The sequence below is a fragment of the Rhinoderma darwinii genome, chromosome 8, assembly GCF_050947455.1.
Source record: "Rhinoderma darwinii isolate aRhiDar2 chromosome 8, aRhiDar2.hap1, whole genome shotgun sequence".
Lineage (NCBI taxonomy): Eukaryota > Metazoa > Chordata > Amphibia > Anura > Rhinodermatidae > Rhinoderma > Rhinoderma darwinii.
The window spans coordinates 104,552,330-104,577,291 of NC_134694.1; the positions used below are offsets into that span (position 1 = coordinate 104,552,330).

A 24,962-nucleotide genomic window follows, 5' to 3' on the forward strand; every position below is an offset into this window, starting at 1 on the left:
AAACAAGATTTGAAAAGAAAATTTTTTGTCACTTGCCACGCAAATGGTGAAAATCTGCATAAAACATGCAGATTTTGCTGCGGATTTGCAGAAAGTTTCAGTTTTTTTTTTTACAGAAGCACAAGTGCAGTTTGCAGCACTTTTGCTTCCGTGAAAAAAAAAAAACGGAAACCTAGCGAACGGAGACAAACGGAAATCAATGGTAATTCAAACGGAAACGGATGCTTTCCATTTGGATTTTCGGTCATCTCTTCCTCAGATGGAGGAGACCTAAAAAGGAGACAACGGTACATATCAAGAAAAAAATACAATGCCTCCCACCCCACCCCCTGTACCCCACAGTGGAGAAAAAGAATTGTTATCCTAACCCATATACACAATATAAATTAGGCCCAAAAAAAAAATCACTTTTCAGAAGATGAAGAAAATATCCACTTTTCCCATATTTTTAAGAAAATATTTAGTTTTCCCTTCTTCCTACAATCCATTTTTTCAAACATTTACAGAGAGTCTGCAGGCAAAGTGGAACTACGGTTTACTGGAAGGGGACTTATCCCTAATAAGATCTACTACAAAGTTTTCTATATTCATCAATAATACTATATCAATAACAGTGCTGTATGTGTCATAAGAGCCGGCCACATCCTCGTAATGGTGTCCCGCAAATACAGAGGAGTGACGGATTTGAACTGTGTATCCTACAAGCGCAATCTCTCTTTTTTATACTTGTGTGAGGTGTATGTTGATGCTTGACTTCTCTTCTTTAATCTTTATCCAGATTTACAGGTCCTGAACTGGGGCTAATGGCCAATGGTCCAGCAAGACGCGTGTCCCATTGTTATTGACCATAATCTCCTGTCTCCTCCTTTATTATATGCTCGTAAGATTAGATAACATAATTATATATATTGAACAATAACTCTACAGACCAGATATAAAGATGGTAAATTGTTTTTATATTTAGGAATAATTTGCCATTGAATAGAATATATGACAACATCCAGGACTGGAGATGTCGCTGTTCTCAGGATCACCGCACATGGTGGGATCAGTGTTCCTATGCAGCAGATGAGGAATCCTCCGATCATGATGGACGTGACCTGGAAGTGACTTTTATAGATTTCTGAAAAGAGAAAGAGAACATGTTATTATATCACATCTATGGATTCATGATCAAAAGTAAATACAAACTGGAAACTAAAAGGAAGATATTCTAATATTTACTTACTTGTAGTTCAGGTCGTCCTGATCTGAATCCTCAATTTTTTCAAGACTTGGAGATTCTTTCTGGGAAAATAATATATATATATATATATAAATTATTTCTATGTCACATACAATGTACATCTCATAGGACGCAGACAGAAGAGGGAATAGGTGACTTACCGTCTGGTGTTTTTGGGATTTCCCTGTTCATAGCCCTTCATGCTTGATGAGATGAGACCAAATCTGATGGTAAACTAAAGAGAGACCAAATTGTCAGGAAAATAATGATGATTTATTTTTTTTGCAGCTTTAACAATAATACAATTTTAATATATCTGCAGGTCTCTTACCTGGGCTGGAATATAAGACGGTCTCTTTCCCTGTCAGCGCCAAATTTTTTCACTTCGCTCCCTGGTCTCTACTTGTCCCCGGCGCCGCGGAGGATCTCTGACCGGTCCCCCTGTCCTCGCAGTGACAGCATTTGTGGCTCTTTGATACGCGTCACTGGTGGAAGGTCTTCCATACGCTCTTTGGGAAGACCTTAGTCTTTGGAGAAATATGGCCTGACCTATTTGACAGAGATTATAATTTATTATAATTATACAAATTTTTATCAAACACTTTTGGCCATAGTGACGGACCCTGCTGCTGCTGTGGGGTTTAGGGGGAGGGGAACCTCAGCATAGATTAGTGTTACTTTGGGATGAGTAAATCTGCTCTGTACATCTCTTCTCTGTAGACATCACAAGGCCGAGGTAGAACTGGGCTGAAGGTAAAACTGCCCCCAAGGGATAGGAATGGGAGGTAGAGAATGCGCTGTCTATCCTAAAACATTGCCCAACAGACCCCAGGGATAAACCCTCCCAGGAAAGCTCCTCTATGGGGGAATATTGTCTATCTCTATCTAAACATTTCACTTACCTTGATTTTCCGGTCGGCTCAGCCATGCGTCATTGTCAGCGATCAGCTGGCGCAGCTCTCGGGCGCTCATGGCTTAGTAACCTCCGAAGCTGGGTTGTTGGAAAATTGGAGAACTAAATACTCAGGTGGCCCCCGGTGTTATTGGGCCTTGATCAAAGATCAATAAGAAGCTCGGGAAGTAAACACTTAATCTGTAATACAAACTAGTTCACTCTTCCACAAAACAAAATATTGTTTCAGCTCCAAGTTAGTAAAAGGCATACATTATCCTTCTGCTGATAGATACTGATAGATACTATAATGTACCCATTGCTGACAATTTTAAAAATATTAGAAGTCGTAAGGATTTCTGTGACCATATATAAGCACAAGGCCATTGGTGACTTCTTATATTCCTTATATTTCATAGTAGGGGTATAATATTTATTATAATATGTTGAAGGACTTCTTTTTGAAGAGTAAGGCCGGGTTTCCACGGGTCAGATACGCTGCGTAAAAATCACAATGTGATGTGGTTTTTCGGACAGAATTTCCGCTGCACAAAAAATAACAACACTCATTCTTTCCCCCCCTCCTTTGACGTCCGCTCCGGCCTCCTATGATGGTGTTGCAGGCCATGTGACGCTGTAGCCAGTGATTGGCTGCAGCGGTCACATGTGATGAGACATCATCTCAGGAGGCCCGACTGCAGGAAGAAGGAGGGCGATCTGGGTAAGTATGATTTTTTTTCCGGTGTTGCGATTTTTGCAGTGTAATAGCTGCGATTATGCCGCAAAAGTCACAACACTTGGCTTTCTGTTGCAGGTTTTGCATCTCCATTGAATTCAATTGGGAAAACCCGCAACAGAAAATCAACAAAACGCATCATAAATTGACATGCTCCAGAACTAAATTCCGCATCGCAGGTCAATTTATTAACGTTTACGCTGCAGGTTTTTTCCGGCAGCGTGGGCATGAGATTTTCTAAATCTCATCCACTTTGCTGTTACTGTAAATGCTGCGGAATGTCCGCACACAATTCCGTTGCGGAAATTCCGCAGCGTTTACACTATGTGGGAACCCGGCCTAAGAGTGAGATTACTGGCCACCATCGATTAATATGAAGAACTTATCAATTCAAAAAGAAGGTCTGCAGCAGATGAGATGTGTATGCTGATGTTCTGCAGCATCTGAAGTGTGTATTATGCATATTTTCAGAAGCGGTGATGTGTATTATGATGTTCTGCCGCATCTGACGTGTGTATTTAGTTGATTTCCAGCAGCTGTTGTGTGCATATTGATGTTCTGCAGCATCTGGAGTACAGTGCTGTATAATACACACTGCAGCTGCTGGAGAGCCTCTTTATAAAGAGAGCGAGGGGGAACCAAATGTCAGTCAATCAGTGTCAGGTTCTGACATCATAGCGTGATATTTATACAAATATTATTTGAAGACACGTCGAAGGGAAAATTCCATTCACATGTATTAAAATGATTAAATTACATTTTTTGAAGAAAAAACAAAAACAAAAAAAAAGTACAAAAAGGCTATGTATGAAAATACCCTTAAAGTGTACCTAAACGTTCAACAAACTTCTGACATGTCAGAAGTTTTGATGAGCACTGAGTCCCCCAACCAATCGCTAAAACGAAGTGGCAGAAGCGCTCATGTGAGCGCTCAGCCGCTTCGTTTCTCGACGGCTTTTTCCAGAAATCGATGTAGCGGTGTACTCCATTACTTCGGCTTTCCGGAAACAGCCGAACAGAAACGAAGCGGCTGAGCGCTCACACGAGTGCTTCTGCCGCTTCGTTTTAGCGATTGGTGGGGGTCCCAGTGCTCGGACTGCCACCAATCAAAACTTCTGACATGTCACTATGACATGTCAGAAGTTTGTTGAACGTTTAGTTACCCTTTAAATATAGGAATGCTGGGAAGACGCAGAGCATGCCGTACCACCTACCCCAGCCCTCAGGAAAATAATTATGTTAAACAAATATAAAAATAAGTAAATGCAAAACAAATAAAAATAATACTAACTAAAACAAGAAAAAGCCTCTCAAAAACATAATAAATTCCTCAACCAAGCCACGTGTACTACCAGGACCATCCTTCATGCCACAGACATATTTTACATAATTGTCATGTGCTTATGTAATAATGCCTCCACATCACTCAATTAACCCAAATCCACAAAAATTATTAATTGTGGGCCCTATTCCGATCTACTGTAGAGGCTACGATAGAACGCTGTACACGGGGCAGCACCCCACATACCAGCTAATGATGGGAGACAGAGGTGTAACCTGAAGCTCCTGGGCCCCAATGCAAAATATTTAACAGGGCTCCTAACCTACTTTGTGCCATTTACAATATCAGCCCCCTCTTGCATCAGGGTGAGACTGATACCTCTGCACCCCCATCAGCTTTACCCCCATCGTCGGACTGTCTGTTTTGTCAGGATCACCCCACAATGTAAGGCTGAATTTGCACATGCAGTTTATGAGGCAATTTTTGACCCCCAACACAGGAAAGGATAAAAAAAGAGGAGACATATAAAAGGTGGCCATACAACTTATATAGCTGTTGGCAGATCGCTCGTTTGGCTGACAGCTATTCATCCCGCCACCCACCCCATACACATGCACCCTCGGCTGAGCGTGCAGGTATGCTCAATGGGGAGAGGGGAATAAGCTGCTGCCAGACATCTATGGTGGCGGCTTATCTCCTGTGAGAACAAAGGATCAGTCATGTACAAATCCAAATATTTCCTATCCTTCAGGACACCCCCATACACAGTAGATGGTAAACCTGGTGCGTTGGGCAGACATTCGTCTAACCTTCCTTTATACTTTTTCCTTCCTTTTGGATCCACTCCAGTGTTTGATTAGGAAAAACTGCAACAAGGTGAGTGGCAGAAGTCATTCTCCATCTTAGGGTGTGATATTTAATAACATTTTGGCCAATGCTCCCAGCCATATTACAGATCTATATTGTACACAGTGCCGCACCTGCCATGAGGCGAGATGAGCCGACAGCCTCAGGCAGCGCAACCTAGCCGAAAATGAGGGCGGCATTTTGAACCAGGGACGGACTGGACCGGGGAGAGGGGGCATGCCTTGTTTTACCTACCTGACGCGCCGCATGATGGGCACGTCTGTAAGAACACTCCTCCTCCTCTCTGACGTTGTACGCAGCATGCGCCGCCAGAGAGGAGCTGGTCTCCAGAAGGAGCCGTCGAGCGCTCTCTCCTCAAGAAGAGAAGTGACGAGATGCACGAGGTGAGCGGTGGGCTGTATTAAAAACTGAGCGCCACTTACAGCTCTCACGCTCCTGCCTTCACTAATTTAAAAGGTGTCGGTCGGCCGTAGCTGAGGGCCCGGGACCCGGGAGTATACTGCAAGGGAGGTCTGGGCATTTTACTGGCAGCCAAGAGCTCTATGGGGGGGGAATAATCCACCCCAGAGCCCTCACGTTATGAAGGATAGGGGGATGCAGGGGGGGGGGGCGGTCTGAGCGTCTGACTTACTGCAGAAGGCTCTATAGGGGGGAGTATTCTGCCCCGCCTTAGAGCAGTCAGTCGGATGCTCAGACCCCCCTAACCTTTCAGTATAGTGACTAGTGAGGGCTCTATGCGGGGGGGAGATTATTCCCCTATAGAGCCCTCTGCTGTCAGTCAAACACCCAGACCCCCCCTTGCAGTATACTCCCGGCGCCCCAGCGTCGGTCGACACCTTTTAAATTAGATGGGGCAGGATCGAACTGTTACCGATCACATCTAAGTTAATAAATTAGATGTGATCGATAATAGGCGACCTAATGGATTCAGGTCTCAGCACTAGATACAGCTGCTCTGTATACAGGATACAAAGCAGCTGTATCTCAAAAAGTAATTTACAATAAAAAGTTATTAAAACTTGCACCAATCGCATTGATAGATATCTATATATATATATATATATATATATATTTCAAAAAAAAAATTAAAAAAAAATAATATATATATATATATATATGCATACATAAAAATATGTTTTTAAAGGTGTACATAACCTTTAAACTGCAACTAAACTTTTATCATGTCATAGTGACATGTCAGAAGTTCTCATCGGTGGGGGACCGAACACTGAGACCCCACCGATCGCTAAAACGAAGCAGCAGAAGTGCTCGGGTGAGCGCTGTGCCGCTTCATTTATGATCGACTTTCAGCCGAGTGAGCGGTGTACGGATTCATAGACTTTCTATTGAGCCTGTACACTGCTCCAAGGAAAGCCAAACAGAATTGAAGCAGCACACCGCTCACCCAAGCACTTCTGCTGCTTCGTTTTAGCGACTAGTGGAGGGTCTCAGTGCTCGGACCCCACTGATCAAAACTTCTGACATGTCAAAAGTTTTTAAAAAATGTTGTTACCCTTTAAAGAGAATCTTTCACCTGCCCATAGATGTGCAGCTGAGTGCAGCATGTAATGGTCAGGGCTGCACAAACTCTGGGGCACTTTATATTTTTTTCCTAGCCTCCTTCGTTACTCAGATATCGGTGCCGTAATATTTGGCGTCCCATATGTAAATAACCCCCTGAACTGTCAATGGGGCAGTAATTGACAAGGGGGCGTGTAACATCGCTGTGACACTGTCCAATCAGCTACGGACAGTGTCAACAGCAGGAGCTAGAGAGCATGTGCGTGCGCACGCTCTCACTCTTCAGCTCTCGACAGTCAAGTACAAGACTGTATGATCTCTCGCGAGAGATCAGTCTTGTCGTCCTTGTCTGCCGAGAGCTAAAGAGTGAGAGCGTGCGTGCGCGCGTGCACAGCTCCGATGCCATGAAACAGAAGAAGAATTCACACTCTTCTTCTCCTCTTCTGTTCCGTAGTGGCAGCGTAGCTGCGCGCACATGCTCTCCTCTCTTCAGCTTTTGCTGTGACAATGTCCGTAGGTGATTGGACAGTGTCACAGCCATGTTACACGCCCCCTTGGCAATTACTACCCCATTGACAGTTCAAGGGGTTATTTAAATATCGGGCGCCAAATATTACGACACCGATCTCTGAAACACGGAGGAGTCTAGGAAAAAAATGTAAAGTGCCCCAGGGCTTGTGCAGCCCGGCACAATACATTCTGCACACGTATGGGCAGGTAAAAGGTTCTCTTTAAAGGAAAGGTGTTATAATTATTTCATTTTTTTATTTATTTTAGATGTTTTAATTTAGGGGCCTATTTTTTCTAATTATTTTAATATGTTCCGTAAAGTAACTATTTATTCACATGTTTGTACTTCTGTGTGGGCAGCCATCTTTATTTTTATTTTTTATACTGCTAATTTTTAGTTTGCAGGTTCCGCTGGAACATTTGGACTACGTCGTAGATTCGTTGGACTACTTCGCTGATTTAAGCTTTTTTTCAATAAAATGGTTAAAGTGGATTGTGTGGAAGAGTTATTTCAATTAAACTTTTTTTTTTATGTCCCTGTTTGTGAATACTTCATTATCGCCTTAGTAATGGCAGTTGTCTGATTGAGAGTGTCCATTACTAAGAAGGGGCTTAGTGTTAGGCAGTAAAAAGGCTAGCACTAACCCCCTATTATTACCCCGGTACCCACCGCCACCAGGAGTACTGGGAAGAGCTGGGTACGATCCAGTACCCGACCATCTGAAGTGAAGGGTACTGGGGTGGCTGCAGGCTGGTAATATCAGGCTCGAAATGGCCCAAAACCGTGGCCCTTCCCACCCTGGTGATGCTAGGCTGCTGCTGCTTTATTGCCCTGCCTGTTTCAAATGGTCAGGTACTGGATCGTACTCGGCTCTTCCCGGTATCCCTGTGGGAACCGGGGCAATAATAGGGGTTAGTGATAGCCTTGTTACTGGCTAATGCTAAGCCCCAGCCTTAGTAATTAAATGCTGTCAATCAGACAGCAGCCCTAAGGCCATAATAAAGTATTAAAAAAAACAGATATAAGAAAATTTTTTTTTATTGAAATCAAAACTCCCCCATGCAACCCTCTTTTACCATTTATTTATTACATTTTTTTTAAATAAAAACTAGCTCATCGAAGTAGTCCAATGAATCTACGGCGTAGTCCAAACGTTCCAGTGGAACCTACCAAAAAAATGTAGCAGTATAAAAATAAAAAAAAAACTTAAATTTGCCACAATAGAAACTAGAGGTCAAGGAAAAATAATTCCCCTTCATGTAACTCTGCTTCCTGTCAACTGAAAAGTCATCCGCCAGAGGGAAAAATGTTTCCCCATGGCGGAGTACAAGAAAGTCTAATTCCCAGGTCAGGCTTTCTTGTACTCCGCCATCAAGAAACATTTTTCCTACTGGCGAATGATTTTTCCGTTGACAGGTAGCAGAGTTCTTCCGCAGCCTTGTTAGGGGGGCAAACTCGTCAATTGCCCAGTGCCCCCAGAATAGGCCACGACTCTTGGGCCAGGGCTGTGTGCTTGCCCCCCAGACTAAAATTTGCCAGCCAAGCCCTGGCCATTGTCTCCCTGCTCCGCCGTTTGCTCTTGTAGGCCACAGCCTGGTTTAGGCCTGAGGCCTACAAGAGATCGGGAGCACGCTGATGACGTCAACTGCCCGCCACGATGACGTCACTGCACGCCGGGCCACTTAACTCAGTTAAAAATCATAAGTCAATTAGGTAATAAAAAGGGGGCATAACGTTGCGTTAAACCATTTTCAGTGTTAATGCTGCGTTGCTGATCTATGATACTAAAGTAATACAGTAAGAAGAATTCTTTAAATCTTTTCTATACATTAATCAGCACTTTACAAATAAACAACAAATGTTTTCCTATTTAATTTTTTTTATATATTGCGTGTTTGTTGTGTAAAGCTAGTAATAAGAAAACTCGGATAGATTTGGGGGGGGGGGTGTCTTTTTATAGTTCGCCTCAGGCAGCAGAGAGGCTAGGTTCACACCCGATTGTACAGATCTGTAATATGGAGCCATAGGGACTCTGTGTACCACCGTACAATGTCCGCGCACGCAGGTGGAGAATCATAAGACACAATCCAGCGCTTACTTTAACCCCTTCCCGCGATTGGGCGTGACTGTACGTCCAAATTCCAAGTGAGTTCCCGCACTCGGGCGTACAGTCCCGCCCTGGAGATAAAGCGAGCACAGGAGCTGTGCGCGCTTTATCTTCAGCGGCTGTCAGCTGTTATACACAGCCGACATGCCGCTGCAATGGCTGCGATGGCTGTTACCGCCGATCGCAGCCATTTAACCCCTTCAATGCGGCAATGACGTCCGCCGCATTGAAGTGGTTTACAGAGGGAGGGAGCTCCCTCTGCACCCCCCGCGATGGATCCCGGCTGGCGATTGTTGCTATGGCAACCAGGAAGCCGTTACTAGGCTTCCTGGTTGCCCAGGTACGGAAGCCTATTAGGTCCTGCCCGAGGCAGGACCTAATAGGCTAACTGCCAGTTGAAGAATGACAGTTACGATGCACTGCACTACATAAGTAGTACAGTGCATCGTACCGGGGATCAGAAGACCAGATCTTCAAGTCCCCAGGTCAGTGTAAAAGAAAAAGTGAAAAAAGTTAAAAAAAAATGTGAAAGAAATATAAATAAATAAATAATAAAAACAACACTTGCCCTGTTTCCCTGATCAACTCCTTTATTATTAGAAAAAAAATGAAAACATGAAAAAAAACTATACATAATAGATATCGCCACGTTCGGAACGGCCTGATCTACAAAAATGTCAAATTATTTTTACCGCACGGTGAACACCGGAAAATTTTTGCATAAAAAACAATTACAGTATTTTATTTTTTGGTCATCTTGTCTTAAAAAAAAATGTAATAAAAAGTGATCAAAAAGTTGCAAGTAACGCAAAATGGTACCAATAGAAACTACAGTTCGTCACGCATAAAACAAGCCGTCCCGCAGCGATATCAACTAAAAAATAAAAAAGTTATGGCTCTCAGAAAATGGCGACACTAAAACATGATTTTTTTAGAAAAGACTATTTTTATTAAAAAATTCGCATGTACCCCAAAATGGAACCAATAAAAATTACAGCTCGTTCCACAAAAAACGCGCCCTCACACAGCTCCGTCACCGGAAAAATAACACGTTATGACTCTCAAAACGCAATGATGCCAAATAATTCTAAATGACGGCCCAGATTAATTTTTTAGGTCCAGTAGAATTTCACTAAATACCCGACATCATCATTTGCTGGACCCCACAGGTGGACCCTGTCGATGCAGCGGAGATGAGGAAACTTTAGGGCCTTGTGCGGCTTATAGGGCTAGTGAAGAAGTCAAATATAAGGCAACACTGGAGCGCAGATATTTTGTATAATACCCAATAATCCCGGCCTGTGCATAAAGGATTGGTTCAAAGCGACCACACCAATCCATGGATTATTTATTCACCCCATTATTACATCATCCTATTATGACCTGATGTACTCCGCCCAGCTTACATATACCCTGATGTACTCCACATAGCTTACATATACCCTGATGTACTCCTCACATATTACATATACCCTGATATACTCCGCACAGTTTACATATACCCTGATGTACTCCGCACAGCTTACATATACCCTGATGTACTCCGCACAGATTACATATACCCTGATGTACTCCGCACAGCTTACATATACCCTGATGTACTCCACACAGCTTACATATACCCGGATGTTCTCCACACAGCTCACATATACCCTGATGTACTCCGCACAGCTTACATATACCCTGATGTACTCCGCACAGCTTACATATACCCTGATGTACTCCGCACAGCTTACATATACCCTGATGTACTCCTCACAGCTTACATATACCCTGATGTACTCCGCACAGCTTACATATACCCGGATGTTCTCCACACAGCTCACATATACCCTGATGTACTCCGCACAGCTTACATATACCCTGATGTACTCCGCACAGCTTACATATACCCTGATGTACTCCGCACAGATTACATATACCCTGATGTACTCCGCACAGCTTACATATACCCGGATGTTCTCCACACAGCTCACATATACCCTGATGTACTCCTCACATATTACATATACCCTGATGTACTCCGCACAGCTTACATATACCCTGATGTACTCCTCACAGCTTACATATACCCTGATGTACTCCTCACATATTACATATACCCTGATGTACTCCGCACAGCTTACATATACCCTGACGTACTCCGCACAGCTTACATATACCCTGATGTACTCCTCACAGCTTACATATACCCTGATGTACTCCTCACAGCTTACATATACCCTGATGTACTCCTCACATATTACATATACCCTGATGTACTCCTCACATATTACATATACTCTGATGTACTCCTCACAGCTTACATATACCCTGATGTACTCCTCACAGCTTACATATACCCTGATGTACTCCTCACATATTACATATACCCTGATGTACTCCGCACAGCTTACATATACCCTGACGTACTACGCACAGCTTACATATACTCTGATGTACTCCTCACATATTACATATACCCTGATGTACTCCTCACATATTACATATACCCTGATGTACTCCGCACAGCTTACATATACCCTGATGTACTCCGCACAGATTACATATACCCTGATGTACTCCGCACAGCTTACATATACCCTGATGTACTCCTCACAGCTTACATATACCCTGATGTACTCCTCACAGCTTACATATACCCTGATGTACTCCGCACAGCTTACATATACCCTGATGTACTCCTCACAGATTACATATACCCTGATGTACTCCGCACAAGTTACATATACCCTGATGTACTCCTCACAGATTACATATACCCTGATGTACCCGCACATATTACATATACCCTGATGTACTCCGCACAGCTTACATATACCCTGATGTACTCCGCACAGCTTACATATACCCTGATGTACTCCTCACAGCTTACATATAGCCTGATGTACCCGCACATATTACATATACCCTGATGTACTCCTCACAGATTACATATACCCTGATGTACTCCGCACAGCTTACATATACCCTGATGTACTCCGCACAGCTTACATATACCCTGATGTACTCTGCACAGCTTACATATATCCTGATGTACTCCGCACAGCTTACATATGCCCCCACATTATAAGATAATATACCACTAAAACACCAATCTGCGCTTCAAAAGCCAAATGGTGGTCCAACTATGCTTGGCAGTGTGCCCAAACGGCAATTTATGACCACATATGGGGTATTGCTGTATTCTGGAGAACCTGCTTAACAATTTATGGGATGTGTGTCTACGGTCGTACAAGCTGGGCACAACACATTGGGCACTGAAATGGCATATCTGTGGAAAACGTCAATTTTCAATCTGCAACATCTATTGTTTACTAATTTTTGCAAAACACTTGTGCGGTCAAAATGCTCACTACACCGCTAGATAAATTCTTTGAGGGATCTAGTTTCCAAAACGGGGTAATTTATCGGGGGTTCCACTGTACTGGTACTATAGCTCAATGCAACATGGTGTCAAAAAACTAATCTTATAAAATCTCCACTCCACATACTAAATGGCGCTCCTTCCCTTTAGAGCCTTGCTGTGTGTCCAAATAGCAGTTTATGACCACGTGTGGGGTATTTCCGTACTCTGAAGAAGTTGCTTTACAAATGTTATGGCGCTTTTTCTCTTTTATTTGTTGAGAAAATGACAATTTTTTAACTAATGCTGCGTCTTATTGGAAAATAATGTAATTTTTCATTTTCACTGCCAATTTCTAATACAATATATGAGACACCTGTGGGGTCAAAATGCTCACTACACCCCTAGATGAATTCCTCAATCGGTGTAGTTTGCCAAATGGAGTCACTTTTGGGGGGGTTTCCACTGTACTGGTACCTTAGGAGCTTTACAAATGCGACATGGTGCCGAGAAATCAAACCAGCAAAATCTGTACTCCAAAAGCTAAATGGCGTGCCTTCCCTTCTGAGTCCTGCTGCGTGCCCAAACAGCAGTTTATGACGACATGTTGGGTATTTCCGTACTCTGGAGAAGTTGCTTTACAAATGTTGGGGTGCTTTTCATCATTTATTTGTTGAAAAAAATAAAAATTTTGAGGTAAAGCTACATCTTATTGGAAAATAATGTGATTTTTCATTTTCACTGCCCAATTCTAATGAAATCTATGAAACACCTGTGGGGTCAAAATGCTCACTACACCCCTAGATTAATTCCTCAATGGGTGTAGTTTGCCAAATGGAGTCACTTTTGGGGAGTTTCCACTGTACTGCTACCTAAGGGGCTTTGCAAAACCGACATGGCGCAGAAAAACCAATCCAGCAAAATCTGCTCTCCAAAAGCCAAATGGCTCTCCTTCCCTTCTGAGCCGTGATGTGTATTCATGCAGTACTTTATTACCACATATGGGGTATTTCCGTACTCTGGAGAAGTTGCTTTACAAATGTTACGGTGATTTTTCTCCTTTATTTGATGAGAAAATGAAACATTTTTACCTAAAGCTACGTCTTAGTGGAAAAAAATGAAATTTTTCATGTTTACTGCCCAATTCTAATGAAATCTATGAAACACCTGGGGGGTCAAAATGCTCACTACACCCGTAGTTGAATTCCTTTAGGGGTGTAGTTTCCCAAATGGAGTCACTTTTGGGGGGTTTCCACTGTACTGGTACCTTAGGAGCTTTACAAATGCGACATGGTGCCGAGAAATCAAACCAGCAAAATCTGTACTGCAAAAGCTAAATGGCGTGCCTTCCCTACTGAGTCCTGCCGCTTCCCAAACAGCCGTTTATGACCACATGTTGGGTATTTCCGTACTCTGGAGAAGTTGCTTTACAAATGTTGGGGTGCTTTTCATCATTTATTTGTTGAAAAAATGAAACATTTTGAGGTAAAGCTACATCTTATTGGAAAATAATGTAATTTTTCATTTTCACTGCCCAATTCTAATGAAATCTATGAAACACTTGAGGAGTCAAAATGCTCACTACACCCCTAGATGAATTCCTCAAGGGGTGTAGTTTCCTAAATGGAGTAACTTTTGGGGGTTTCCACTGTACTGGTACCTCAGGGGCTTTACAAATGCGACATGGTTCAGAGAAATTAATCCAGCAAAATCAGCGCTCCAAAAGCTAATTGGCGTGCCTTCCCTTCTGAGTCCTGCTGCGTGCCCAAAAAGCAGTTTATGACCACATGTTTGGTATTTCTGTACTCTGGAGAAGTTGCTTTACAAATGTTGGGGTGCTTTTCCTCATTTATTTGTTGAAAAAATGAAACATTTTGAGGTAAAGCTACATCTTATTGGAAAATAATGTAATTTTTCATTTTCACTGCCCAATTCTAATGAAATCTATGAAACACCTGTGAGGTCAAAATGCTCACTACACCCCTAGATGAATTCCTCAAGCGGTGTAGTTTCCAAAATGGGGTCTTTTTTGGTGTGTTTCCTTTATTTTTGCACCACAAGACCTCTTCTAACCTGACATGGTGCCTGAAATATAATTTAAGAAAAGGAAGGCGCAAAAATCCTCTAGGTGCTCCTTTGCTTCTGGGTCTTTTGTTTCAGGCCCGTAGCACACTAGGGCCACATGTGGGATATTTCTAAAAACTTCAGAATCAGGGCAATAAATATTCAGTTGTGTTTCTCTGGTAAAAACCTTCAGTATTACAGGAAAAATTGATTAAAATGGAATTTCTGCAAAAAAAAAAATGAAATTTGAAAATTTCCCTTCGACTTTGCTTTCATTCCTGTGAAACGCAGAAAGAGTTAAGAAACTTTCTAAATGCTGTTTTGAATACTGTAAGGGGTGCAGTTTTTAAAATGGGGTGATTTGTGGGGGTTCCTAATATATAAGGCCCTCAAAGCCACTTCAGAACTGAACTGGTCCCTAAAAAAATAGGCTTTTGAAATTTTCATGAAAATTTGAGAAATTGCTGCTAAACTTATAAGCCTTGTAACGTCCTAGAAAAATAAAAGGATGTTCAAAAAATGATGCCAATCTAAAGTAGACATGTGGGAAATGTGAAATAAGTAACTATTTTGTGTGCTATAACTATCTGTCTTACAAGCAGATACATTTGAATTTCGAAAATGCTAATTTTTTGCAAATTTTCTCTAAATTTTGGTGTTTTTCACACAAAAATATTGAATATATCGACCAAATTTTTTCACTAATTTAAAGTACAATATGTCACGAGAAAACATTCTCAGAATCGCTTGGATAGGTAAAAGCATTCCCAAGTTATTACCACATATAGTAACACACGTCAGATTTAAAAAAATGAGGCTGTGTCATTTGGTCCAAAAGTGGCTCAGTCCTGAAGGGGTTAAAAGATATATTTCAAAACACTCAATTATAATGACCAACGATGGTTTATTGTGGAAATTAAATTATATTCCATCATGTAAATCAATGGAAGCGTCATTTAGTATAAAGGTACGTTCACACGGCAGCCTCCGTTACGGCTGAAATTACGGAGCTGTTTTCAGGAGAAAACAGCTCCGGAATTTCAGACGTAATGGCATGTGCAGGCGCTTTTCGCTGCGTCCATTACAGACGTAATTGGAGCTGTTTTTCCATTGTGTCAATGGAAAACGGCTCCAATTACGTCTCAAGAAGTGTCTTTTGACAGCGGCGCGTAAAAAAAATGACCGTCGGCACAGAACATCGTAAAGCCTATTCAAATGAATGGGCAGATGTTTGCCGACGCTTTGGTGCCGTATTTCCGGACGTAATTCGAGATTAAAACGCCTGAATTACGTCCGTAAATAGTGTGTGTGAACCCAACCTAAAGGTTAGACCGTCCATACTGGTCATGGAACAGACAACGAAAAGAGGTCGTCTACATGCGACCAACCACATCAACTGGGTGTGTGTCAGGGGGGGGAATATAGCGCCGTCATTTCATCGCTTATAATAAATAGTTATTGAAGATACGGAATCTATATAGATTCATAGGCATGACCTGTGGTAGGAAGATCTGCCTCTCAGTAGGTCTATCCTGATGTGAAGTCCTCGTCACCCTGTGTTAGGTAGCGTGACTGTCCCCTGGAAAGGGAATTATAATCAAATTTATTATGATAACATGAAGGGGAGAGAAAAAATAAAACGTAAGTGTATGGCGGCGGTGGCGGCGGCATCAGCCTCCTCCCTGACTTGTCATTCTACATTTTAGACACTGGGAACTCTCAGGACGCACTGGTATGGAGGTGAAGGGGGAGCTCACCCCACCCCCTCCACGTTTTCCTCAGTGCAATAGTAAAAGACTAGAGGAGCAGCTGAGGTGAGGGCGGGACAACACATTCTCAGCCAATCAGCTGCTGGGATTTGCATGCCAGGTTGCATTGCCTGCCAATGGGAAGGAAGGAGAAGCAGTGGGGCTGGGTATGTTTGTGAGTGCAGCACTGAGAGGAGGAGGAGGGGGGTGTCAGGGGACAGATCCTAACTGTACAGTATGAATCCTCGGGGAAAACACAGAGTTTCTTCTCGCTGGGGAGGCTGCAAATTTTAATCCTGTGCACACTGAGGACTCCGTAATAAGGTATGTGTCACATGGGCGAAGGGTTTTCACAATTTTTGCAGAATTCTAAGTTGCTTGGGTTTGACAAGTGCTGTCGGGCATGAGTGCAAGCTCTTCAGCCTAGATTGTGGTGGTTTCCATGCATAAGACATGGCTGGGAGTGATATTAGTGCTATGTTTATTGCCTTTAGGTCTCTGCTACCTGACTGTGCCCCTCACAATGATGCCAGAGGACACTATGATACCCTCTGCAGATGTCTTGCACTTACCTTTTGCACGTCCTGGCAGTTGCTAGCCCATGCATCATTATTATATTATCCTATGTGTATACAGCGCTAACATATCCTGCAGCACCTTACCAATATACATGCATGATAAAAAAAAAAAAAATGACATTAAAAATAAACTATTGGCTCCAACATCTACTAACAACGTACGTAGTCTCTGACTAATTGGCTTTAAAATCTACAACTTTATTCACCACATAAAGTTGTTGCACACTTCTTACCTGGGACGCAGCCCCTTTAAATTAAAAGGCAAGCTTTACGCTCGGTTTAATGAGCCGTATACTTTACGCATGCGTCGTCCACCGCTGCCTAGTTGCATCACGGGAATTGCAGTCTTACCCGCCGTGTACGCTTATTGGTTACGACGCTCTGGGTCACTACAGTTCCCGTAGTGCTTTGCTCTAGGGGGCGGGCCGTTGCGTTAGCAGTAGATACTAAACTTGAATGCAGCGGCGGGAAGGGATTGTATCAATCGAGAATATATGTGTGATACATTGTAGCAGCTCCGTACGCAGGACTAGTGCTCCCCGGATGTGTAAGTATTGTACTATTAATAATGCAGCGGTTGTATGTGGCTACATTGCAGTTATACTGTGTCTATTCTCTATAGGCGCCTGCAATGTATAGGTGTCTGTGCAAACCCATATATAGCTGATCGCATATTATAAGACTGCTTCAAGTTATAGGAGGTGTTATAAAATTAGGGGTGATTTGTTATAGTGTATACTGTGCATTTATACATTGGGCGGGGGATCTGATTGGTCCTTATTTATTGGGGGTGGTGGGAAGTGATTGGGCTCCATTTATTGAGGGTGATGTGATTGGGCTCCATTTATTGGGGTTGAATGAGCTAGTGCTGAAATCGAGGTGGCTACCCTATTTATTAGGACTGATGAGGACATCATTAAATCTGGCTGAGATTGAGGGGCTTTCACTAAACCCCATTGACTGCGCTTGGGGAAGGGCATTTGAGTGTGATTTTTAGGAAGTTAGTTTTATTTCTGAGAAGTACAGCTATATGTATACAGCCATGGGCAAATACAAGGAGCCAGTTGGCTAGTGCACCTATATATTAGTATCTGGCACATAACTTTTTAGGTTGTTTTTATATTGATCTGTATGAAAGTTTATTGCCTGGCTACTAATTTTTTTTAAAAAAAAAGTTGCCATGGAGTTGTATGATCCATTCCTATACTAGACCAGATCTTCCAGTTCCCCTATATCCTATGTGTATTGACTCCCGCTCTTTAAAAGGATTACCTTTACAATTTTGGGCAGTTGCCTCAAAATGTTGTATTGAATTTTGTGTCTTAGAGGAAGCATTCAGGCCAGCCTAGTGTGTGTGTGTGTGTGTGTGTGTGTGTGTGTGTGTGTGTGTGTGTATATACATATATATATATATATATATATATCATCTGTTAAGATTGCACCTGTGTTGCCACCACTCATGAGAGGAGGATGATGATGTTGGTATTTTGCAAAATGGTAGTAGGGTTGTTTTTCTGAATCCCAGCGGAGAGTAGGGAGGAGTTGGCTATAAAGGAGGGGGAGGGTGGGCTTTTCATAGTGAGGTGGGGGAGGATTAGGGATGAGACTTGTCTTGTAATAGGATCTCTTTGCAGCTCTGAAGAAGAAAAAGAGAAAATGCGCTGCTCTATTAGGCTCCCAGTGTCTGAGCCCTGAACCGATATCTGAGCACAAAGTTATTACACCAGTTATTTTAGGGTAATATTGATGACCTGGGCCGCAGCATGGGAAGAACAATGGTGTACATATGTAAAACCTCAATATACAATGCAAAGGGTTGACTATGGTAAGGACGAAACTGACCCAGTGAGCTTACAATTTTAATTACATGGATGAGCTTGTAGTGGGTTAATTCTGTTCTATGTTGCACACACTTTATGTTCCTTTTTAACTGTAGTTGCCAAATTATTTGAGCCTTTTAAATTCTTTCCCCAGAAAAACGTGCATCCTTAAATTTGTTTAGTAGTTGCTGATCTTGGGGGACCCCAGCTGCAGGGGAGGGGTCAATGTATGTTGTATGCATTTTAACAATTATTTTGTGTGTACCTAGTTTAGTGCCCTCAGGCCTGTGACTCCCCAGCTGTCGCATGTTGGGAGTTGTACTTTTGCGACAGCTGGGGAGTCACTCGTCTAGACCATAAAACAACCTTTTAAATGAGACTGTCCATACCCCCCTTGCAGCCCCATAGACCCCAAGATCAGTGTATGAGGACCAAGCGTCAGCTCTGAAACTTTAACAATGGGGAACTGCTAACAGCCCTGAAGGCACAGTCTGTTTGGTGGCACACGGAATCCCTATGAAGCTGCGTGCTGTCTTATGGAGCCTCTGTACTGCATCGTATTGCAACAAATACTTCCGTAATAAGGCATCCGATGGAACATGCCACAGTATGGGCCCATCGAAACTTGTACATAGCCGTAGTCCAGTTGCGTGCTTTCTTCATTGTCGTGACCCTGGGTTAAGCTTGTGCAGTAAGGGTATGTTCACACGGCTTATTTTCAGCCATTTTTCGGGGGTAAACGGCATTTAGTTCCCACGGGGGGGTTTTATACGCAGCCGTTTGTAAAAACGTTGCGTAAAAAAAGCCTCATAGAAAAGTGCATGTCACTTATTGAGCTGTTTTTGGAGCCGTTTTTCATTGTGTCAATAGAAAAACCGATCCAAAACCGGTTGTAAAAAAAACGGCTGAAAATCAGCGGCTGTTTTCCATTGAAAACAACTTTTGTATTTTACAGCTGTTTTTGTTTGGCATATGAAGATACCCATGATCTGCTGGGTTACTTTTTTTTTTTGGGCGGGGGGGGGGGGATATATGTATCTGCATAGGCGTTAGAGAGGTGACACAGAAGCTTTCTGTATTTGCTATAGAGGTATGGACGAGCCTGCCTAGGATGCATCCTAAGGGCTTATTCAGACGACAGGGATAGTCTGCTGTGTGATGGCTGTTTATTGTTTTTTTTGTCAACGGCCGTCACAAAGCTGCGTTAAAATTGCTGCATGTCTATGGGGCTATTCACACGGTCTTTTTTTTTTTTTGTTTTTTTGTGTTTTTTTTTAACGAACCTTGTGAATGGTCTAGGAAAAAATAGGACATGTCCTATTTTAGCCCGTTTTTCCCGGATACCTCAAGAGACTCGTCTATGATGGATCTGTGAAAACGGATCCCGCACGGGTTCAAATAGTCTGTGATAAAGAGCCATTTTCCACGGCCGATTTGACACCCGGTCTTGTGAATATAGCCTAAGACGTGCTCCTTTACAGAAGATACTCAGCCAGAAGTACCGGTAATGTAGACCCCTTCCATAAGTAATTCTGTGTATATCTGATATAATCTTGTAACACTTGTCATTATATTATTGCACTAGAAGTCCTGAACGTTTGTTTGCTAAACATGTTTTTATTGAAATCTTGACCATCTTTCTTCTTCTTTCCAGTTGGCCATGCCTACCAGAGGCGTCAAGAGAAAGTTTCCTGATTGGGAGGAGTCTGTGCTGGATGGACATCTGTCCTTTCAGACAGACAGTTACTCCTTCTTCCGTCAGACTTTGTTAAACATGTCACTTGAGAAGTTCAACAAGGGACGTATGATGATCGAGCCTAGTTTGCGACGCTACGTTCTTATCGCCAACACTCTGAGAGTCATTCAAGAGGAGATCTGCCATGAAAATCAGTGTAATGTTTCAATTTTAGAAGGTGGTGTGTCTGGTGCTTATGATCCATTGTCTGGGCATGTCATAGGGCCTGTCCTTCCTCAAGATCTGGAGAACGTTGTCCTGCCTTCCATTGAAGATGACTTCTCTGTGACTGCCACCATTGCTACCATTTTAAAAGAGCTGGAAAGTGTTTTAGATGAAAGTTGCCCTCAAAACATTCAGCCACGTTTTGGCACACCTGATCCTGAAGCCAAGCAAGAGTCCTCCATTAATATTGGTTCTAGATTTCCCTCATCTGTTCAACCACCATGCGATCGAGGTGCAACTGTGAAGGAAGAGGTGTTTAACTCTAACCCTGGATCCTCAAGAGACACCGGGGAAATAGAGTTAATAAGCGAGCTGGTACTGGCTGCAGCCTGTTCAGAAACCACACAACCTCTGGACACGTCGTCGATGGAACAAGTGCCTACTGTATTCTCCTCGGCTTCTATTGTACCCGAGGTAACTATTGCTATGGTCACTACCAGTCCTGAAGAAATTAGTTCACAGTCCTCAGCTGTGCAGAAGAATTCCTCATCAGTCCCTACTGAAGAACTTAAGGCTTCGGAGGCTGTCTTTGGTAGTTTTGAAATAATGAATTCTAGTTATCTTAATGGTGTTTCCTTTGATGACCCTTTTTCAGATATAGACACCTCTGTGTTTGAGAGAGAGATTCCCCCTACTGGGATTGCCCCAAGCAGCCGATTTTCCTCTTCGGAAGACCTGTGGTTTCCTTCCTCTTGTAATTCTTCATCCTATAGCTCCAGTCAAGGTCTTAGGGAGCCAAATGACTTAGATAACATCATGGAAATACTTGTTGGATCTTGATGTCTTGAGTCGGCGGTAGGACAATATGAAATAATGTCCAGTTAATGAGCTGGAAGGACTTTTAAGAATATGCAACTTTTGCACAGACTATCCTTTGCTGGTTATCTTGCGTTACGTACAAGAACAGTGCCTCTGACCGGTAGCAAGGGGTGTTGAATGTTTACAGAAGCAATGCAGTCATATAGTCACCTGTATCAAGCTTGCCATGGCTGATTATGTGATGCATATTGCCTCCTATTATTATTATTATTATGTTACTATTTTATAACTGGTCTTAATACCATAATGTATTATGGGGGTGGACTGGGCTAATTGCCCACAGGGCAGTCAGTCCACCTTGTCTTCTATGAAGATTGTATTTTTATGTAACTGGTTTTATTTTGTAAGACGTTGGTGCTGTGGAGGATCAAAAATATGGGGGCAGATATACAAAAAATAGGGCATTGGAGAATGGGTGTCACCCATAGGAACCAGTTTATGGTTAAATTGTTACTGTGAGACTTCATAAACGAAGCAAAATAGCTTTTTGCTATGACAACACCATTTTCTGGGACACTTTAAACATTTTGCGTGTCCGGTGCTACACAGTCACTTTATTGGGATTGGATCATATCTACGACAGTGTGCTTCCCTCTTTCCAAACCATTATTTAACTGTTACTGTTTTATTTCTGAATTCGGCAATTTTTTTATTTTAGTTTTTGTCTACCGTAACCATTATTTAAGTAACTTTTTTTTTTTTTTCTGAATTCAGCAGTTTTTCTTTGCCTACTTTGCTTTCAATTCTCGGCTAGGGATAGGTCAATGGCTTGGTTACACATTTGTTTCCGGTCCCTGTTCACTCTTCCAAAATGGAGACTGGATCTCAACTTTCCAAAAGGAGAGGATTTCCTTCTTCTTTCCCCTTGGATCCAGTGCTGTTTATATAAGACTTTATAAGTAATGAACATGGACACAAATTACGCCCAATTGATAAAAATCTCCAAATGTATATTCCCTACCGCCTTCCTATGCTGAAAATGTACTATGTAGTAAACATTGTATCCTGGCAGGGATCCACTATTATTGAGAACTATTTCATTTGATTGCCTTACGTTTCCATGGATAATTTGCTTGACCGTGTGGCAAAGTGGGCACAGAAAAGAGAAATACTGTTCTAAAACCCATTGTGGTTTTAGGCCTTTGCCAATGAAACTTTTTTTACTTCCAACTTTTTTTTTTTTTGGGTGTGTTGATTAACTTTACATTGATGTCTTCTATAAACCAGTGGAAAGAACCGTGAATGCCTGATGGGTGTATATGTCAAATAATGTGAAATCTCAAGTGACCTCAGAAGTAAACATTATTATTTAATTTTTTTTAAAGACTTTTGTACAATAGCCATATTTAACAAATGAACATTATATATACATGGTGCCTGCGAGCAGTTGGAGACTCTGTATGCATTTATTTACAAGGAACATTTTTAAGAATGTACGACAGCTGCAAATTAATAGTAACTGTTGTGTGCGAGTGATGGTATATGTTAAATATGGGCTTTTGGTTCTGGTATTCTACTACCCAAAAAGTAACCAAGACCTATTATCAGGATTTTCTCATTTTTGCACGTCTGATTAAAGAGAACAAGTCACCAAGACAGATGCCATTTCTGGATTTCTCTGTCACTCTAGGGAAGGGGTGCAATTTCACCCAGCAAATGGGCTCCCAAGGTGCCAATTGGGGCAAGAAGAATTGAGCTGCTCCTCTGTGGATGAGCTGCAGGAATTTCATCATATGACCCCTCTTATCTTGAGCGCTGGATACATGGTTTTCCAGCCTCTTCGACACTTTTTTTTTTTGGGGCTATTTGCCCCCCCTTAGTTGACTGCTATTAGGGTGGGTGGCTTTCTATGTGTAATATAAGGTGCACACTTGATGTGTTATTAACTATGACACTAGTTCTCTGGGTTTAGATAATGGCTCTTAGCATCATGTAGTTCATGGTTGCTGGCGGTTTATTGATCCATCCCTTAGGCTAGGTTTACACGCTATGAATTGGCAAAAATCGGATAATTATGCATAAGGAATGTAGCAAGTCTGGTTAGTCTAAATTAAAATAATGGCAATTATCAATTTGGCATTTTCATTGCGTCCGGTCACAAATGAGCTCACGCCAAATCGTAGCATGTAAACCTAGCCAAATAAAATCTGGCAGCCTGGTTGGTGTTCTACCATCTCATTCAAAGCATCTCCATCTGAAGTAAAATTGTCATGGAATTATATTTGAGGTCTGCCAGGTCTCGCAAATGTATGGAGTGTACTCCTGAGATCAGAGAATCGTGTCTTTCAATCATGTGTTGTCCAGATTAGAAATCTCTAGCGCTGAACTAGGAAGGTACAATTTTAAGGATGCCAATTGGTCGTGGGCATTTTTGTGGCCATATATTTTTTTTGTATAAGTGGTGGCCGTTAGAGGGAGGTTGGTTTTTAAGTCCTTTCAAGCCTCCTCCTGTATCTACACTCAGCTTGGTTGTAATACACCCTGAAGATATTAATAATATGAGACAGTCTAGTTACTTAGGACATGCTGTCTGACAACCCTGTTAATAAGGTGTGGTTGCTGGGCAGTGTTTCCTTAGCAACAAGACTGTCAAACACGGTGATCAACTCAAGATTGAGTTGAGCAGAGATCAGGCAGTGGGGGAACTTGGCAGTAGTCAAAACCATTCAATTATCCATTTGAGGCTGACCTATTAATCACATTATTCAAGAAATGTAGGTGGGGAGCTGCATTAATTGATAACTGTCCACCTTGGAAATCTTAGAGAATTTTGCTGGAAATGAGTTTTTTGGTTTTTTTTGGTGATAAAAGGAGCCGTTTCATTTTGCACGTATTGTTTTGAAGAAAATGTTATTTAAAGTATATCTTGTTTAACAGAATCTATGCAATGTGTACAGGTGAGAGAAATATATTTTCTTTTTTCTAACTTAAGAAAAAATAAAAAAAAATTGCAAGAAATTATTGTGAATGTTTTTTTTATTGCAAAATTTTTAAATACAGGATAATTGAGCTGCTCTAATATTGCTGTGTAATATTATGCCGTGTTGTCATGCATCACTCCTTCATGCCCTGCACTAGGTATAAGGCTGGATTCACACGAGCCTGTTAAGTCCGTAGAGGACGGAACGTGTTTCGGCCGCAAGTCCCGGACCGAACACACTGCAGGGAGCCGGGCTCCTAGCATCGTAGTTATGTACGATGCTAGGAGTCCCTGCCTCTCTGCAGGACAACTGTCCCGTACTGTAATTATGTTTTCAGTACGGGACATTAGTTCCACGGAGAGGCAGGGACTCCTAGCGTCGTACATAACTACGATGCTAGGAGCCCGGCTCCCTGCACAGAGTTCGGTCCGGGACTTCCGGCCGAAATACGTCCGTCCATTACGGACGTTAATGTGCTCGTGTGAACCCAGCCTTAAAGTTTTGCCCAGAGCATTACTTTTAACCCCTTAAGGACGAAGCCTATTTTGGACTTTGGGAAGCAGCC

At 42.3% G+C, this 24,962-nt stretch overlaps 1 protein-coding gene and 1 long non-coding RNA gene across 3 annotated transcripts; one reads left to right on the forward strand and one right to left on the reverse strand.

Moving 5' to 3' along the window:
- Positions 1-950: 950 nt before the first annotated feature.
- On the reverse strand, positions 951-2,998 carry LOC142658830 (uncharacterized). Of its 2 annotated transcripts, XR_012850198.1 has the most exons (5): positions 2,128-2,998; positions 1,557-1,774; positions 1,387-1,460; positions 1,229-1,287; positions 951-1,123 (listed from the first exon to the last, which is right to left on the reverse strand). It is a non-coding gene; the product is annotated as an uncharacterized LOC142658830 (long non-coding RNA). The 2 variants fall into 2 exon arrangements; XR_012850197.1 differs by having other exon boundaries at positions 1,557-2,998.
- A 13,506-nt stretch (positions 2,999-16,504) lies between these two features.
- LOC142658831 (SERTA domain-containing protein 2-like) lies at positions 16,505-24,374 on the forward strand. Its single transcript, XM_075834442.1, has 2 exons — positions 16,505-16,623; positions 20,352-24,374. The coding sequence occupies exon 2, from the start codon at positions 20,358-20,360 to the stop codon at positions 21,435-21,437; it is 1,080 nt and encodes a 359-aa protein (XP_075690557.1). The 5' UTR covers positions 16,505-16,623; positions 20,352-20,357; the 3' UTR covers positions 21,438-24,374.
- Positions 24,375-24,962: the final 588 nt, after the last annotated feature.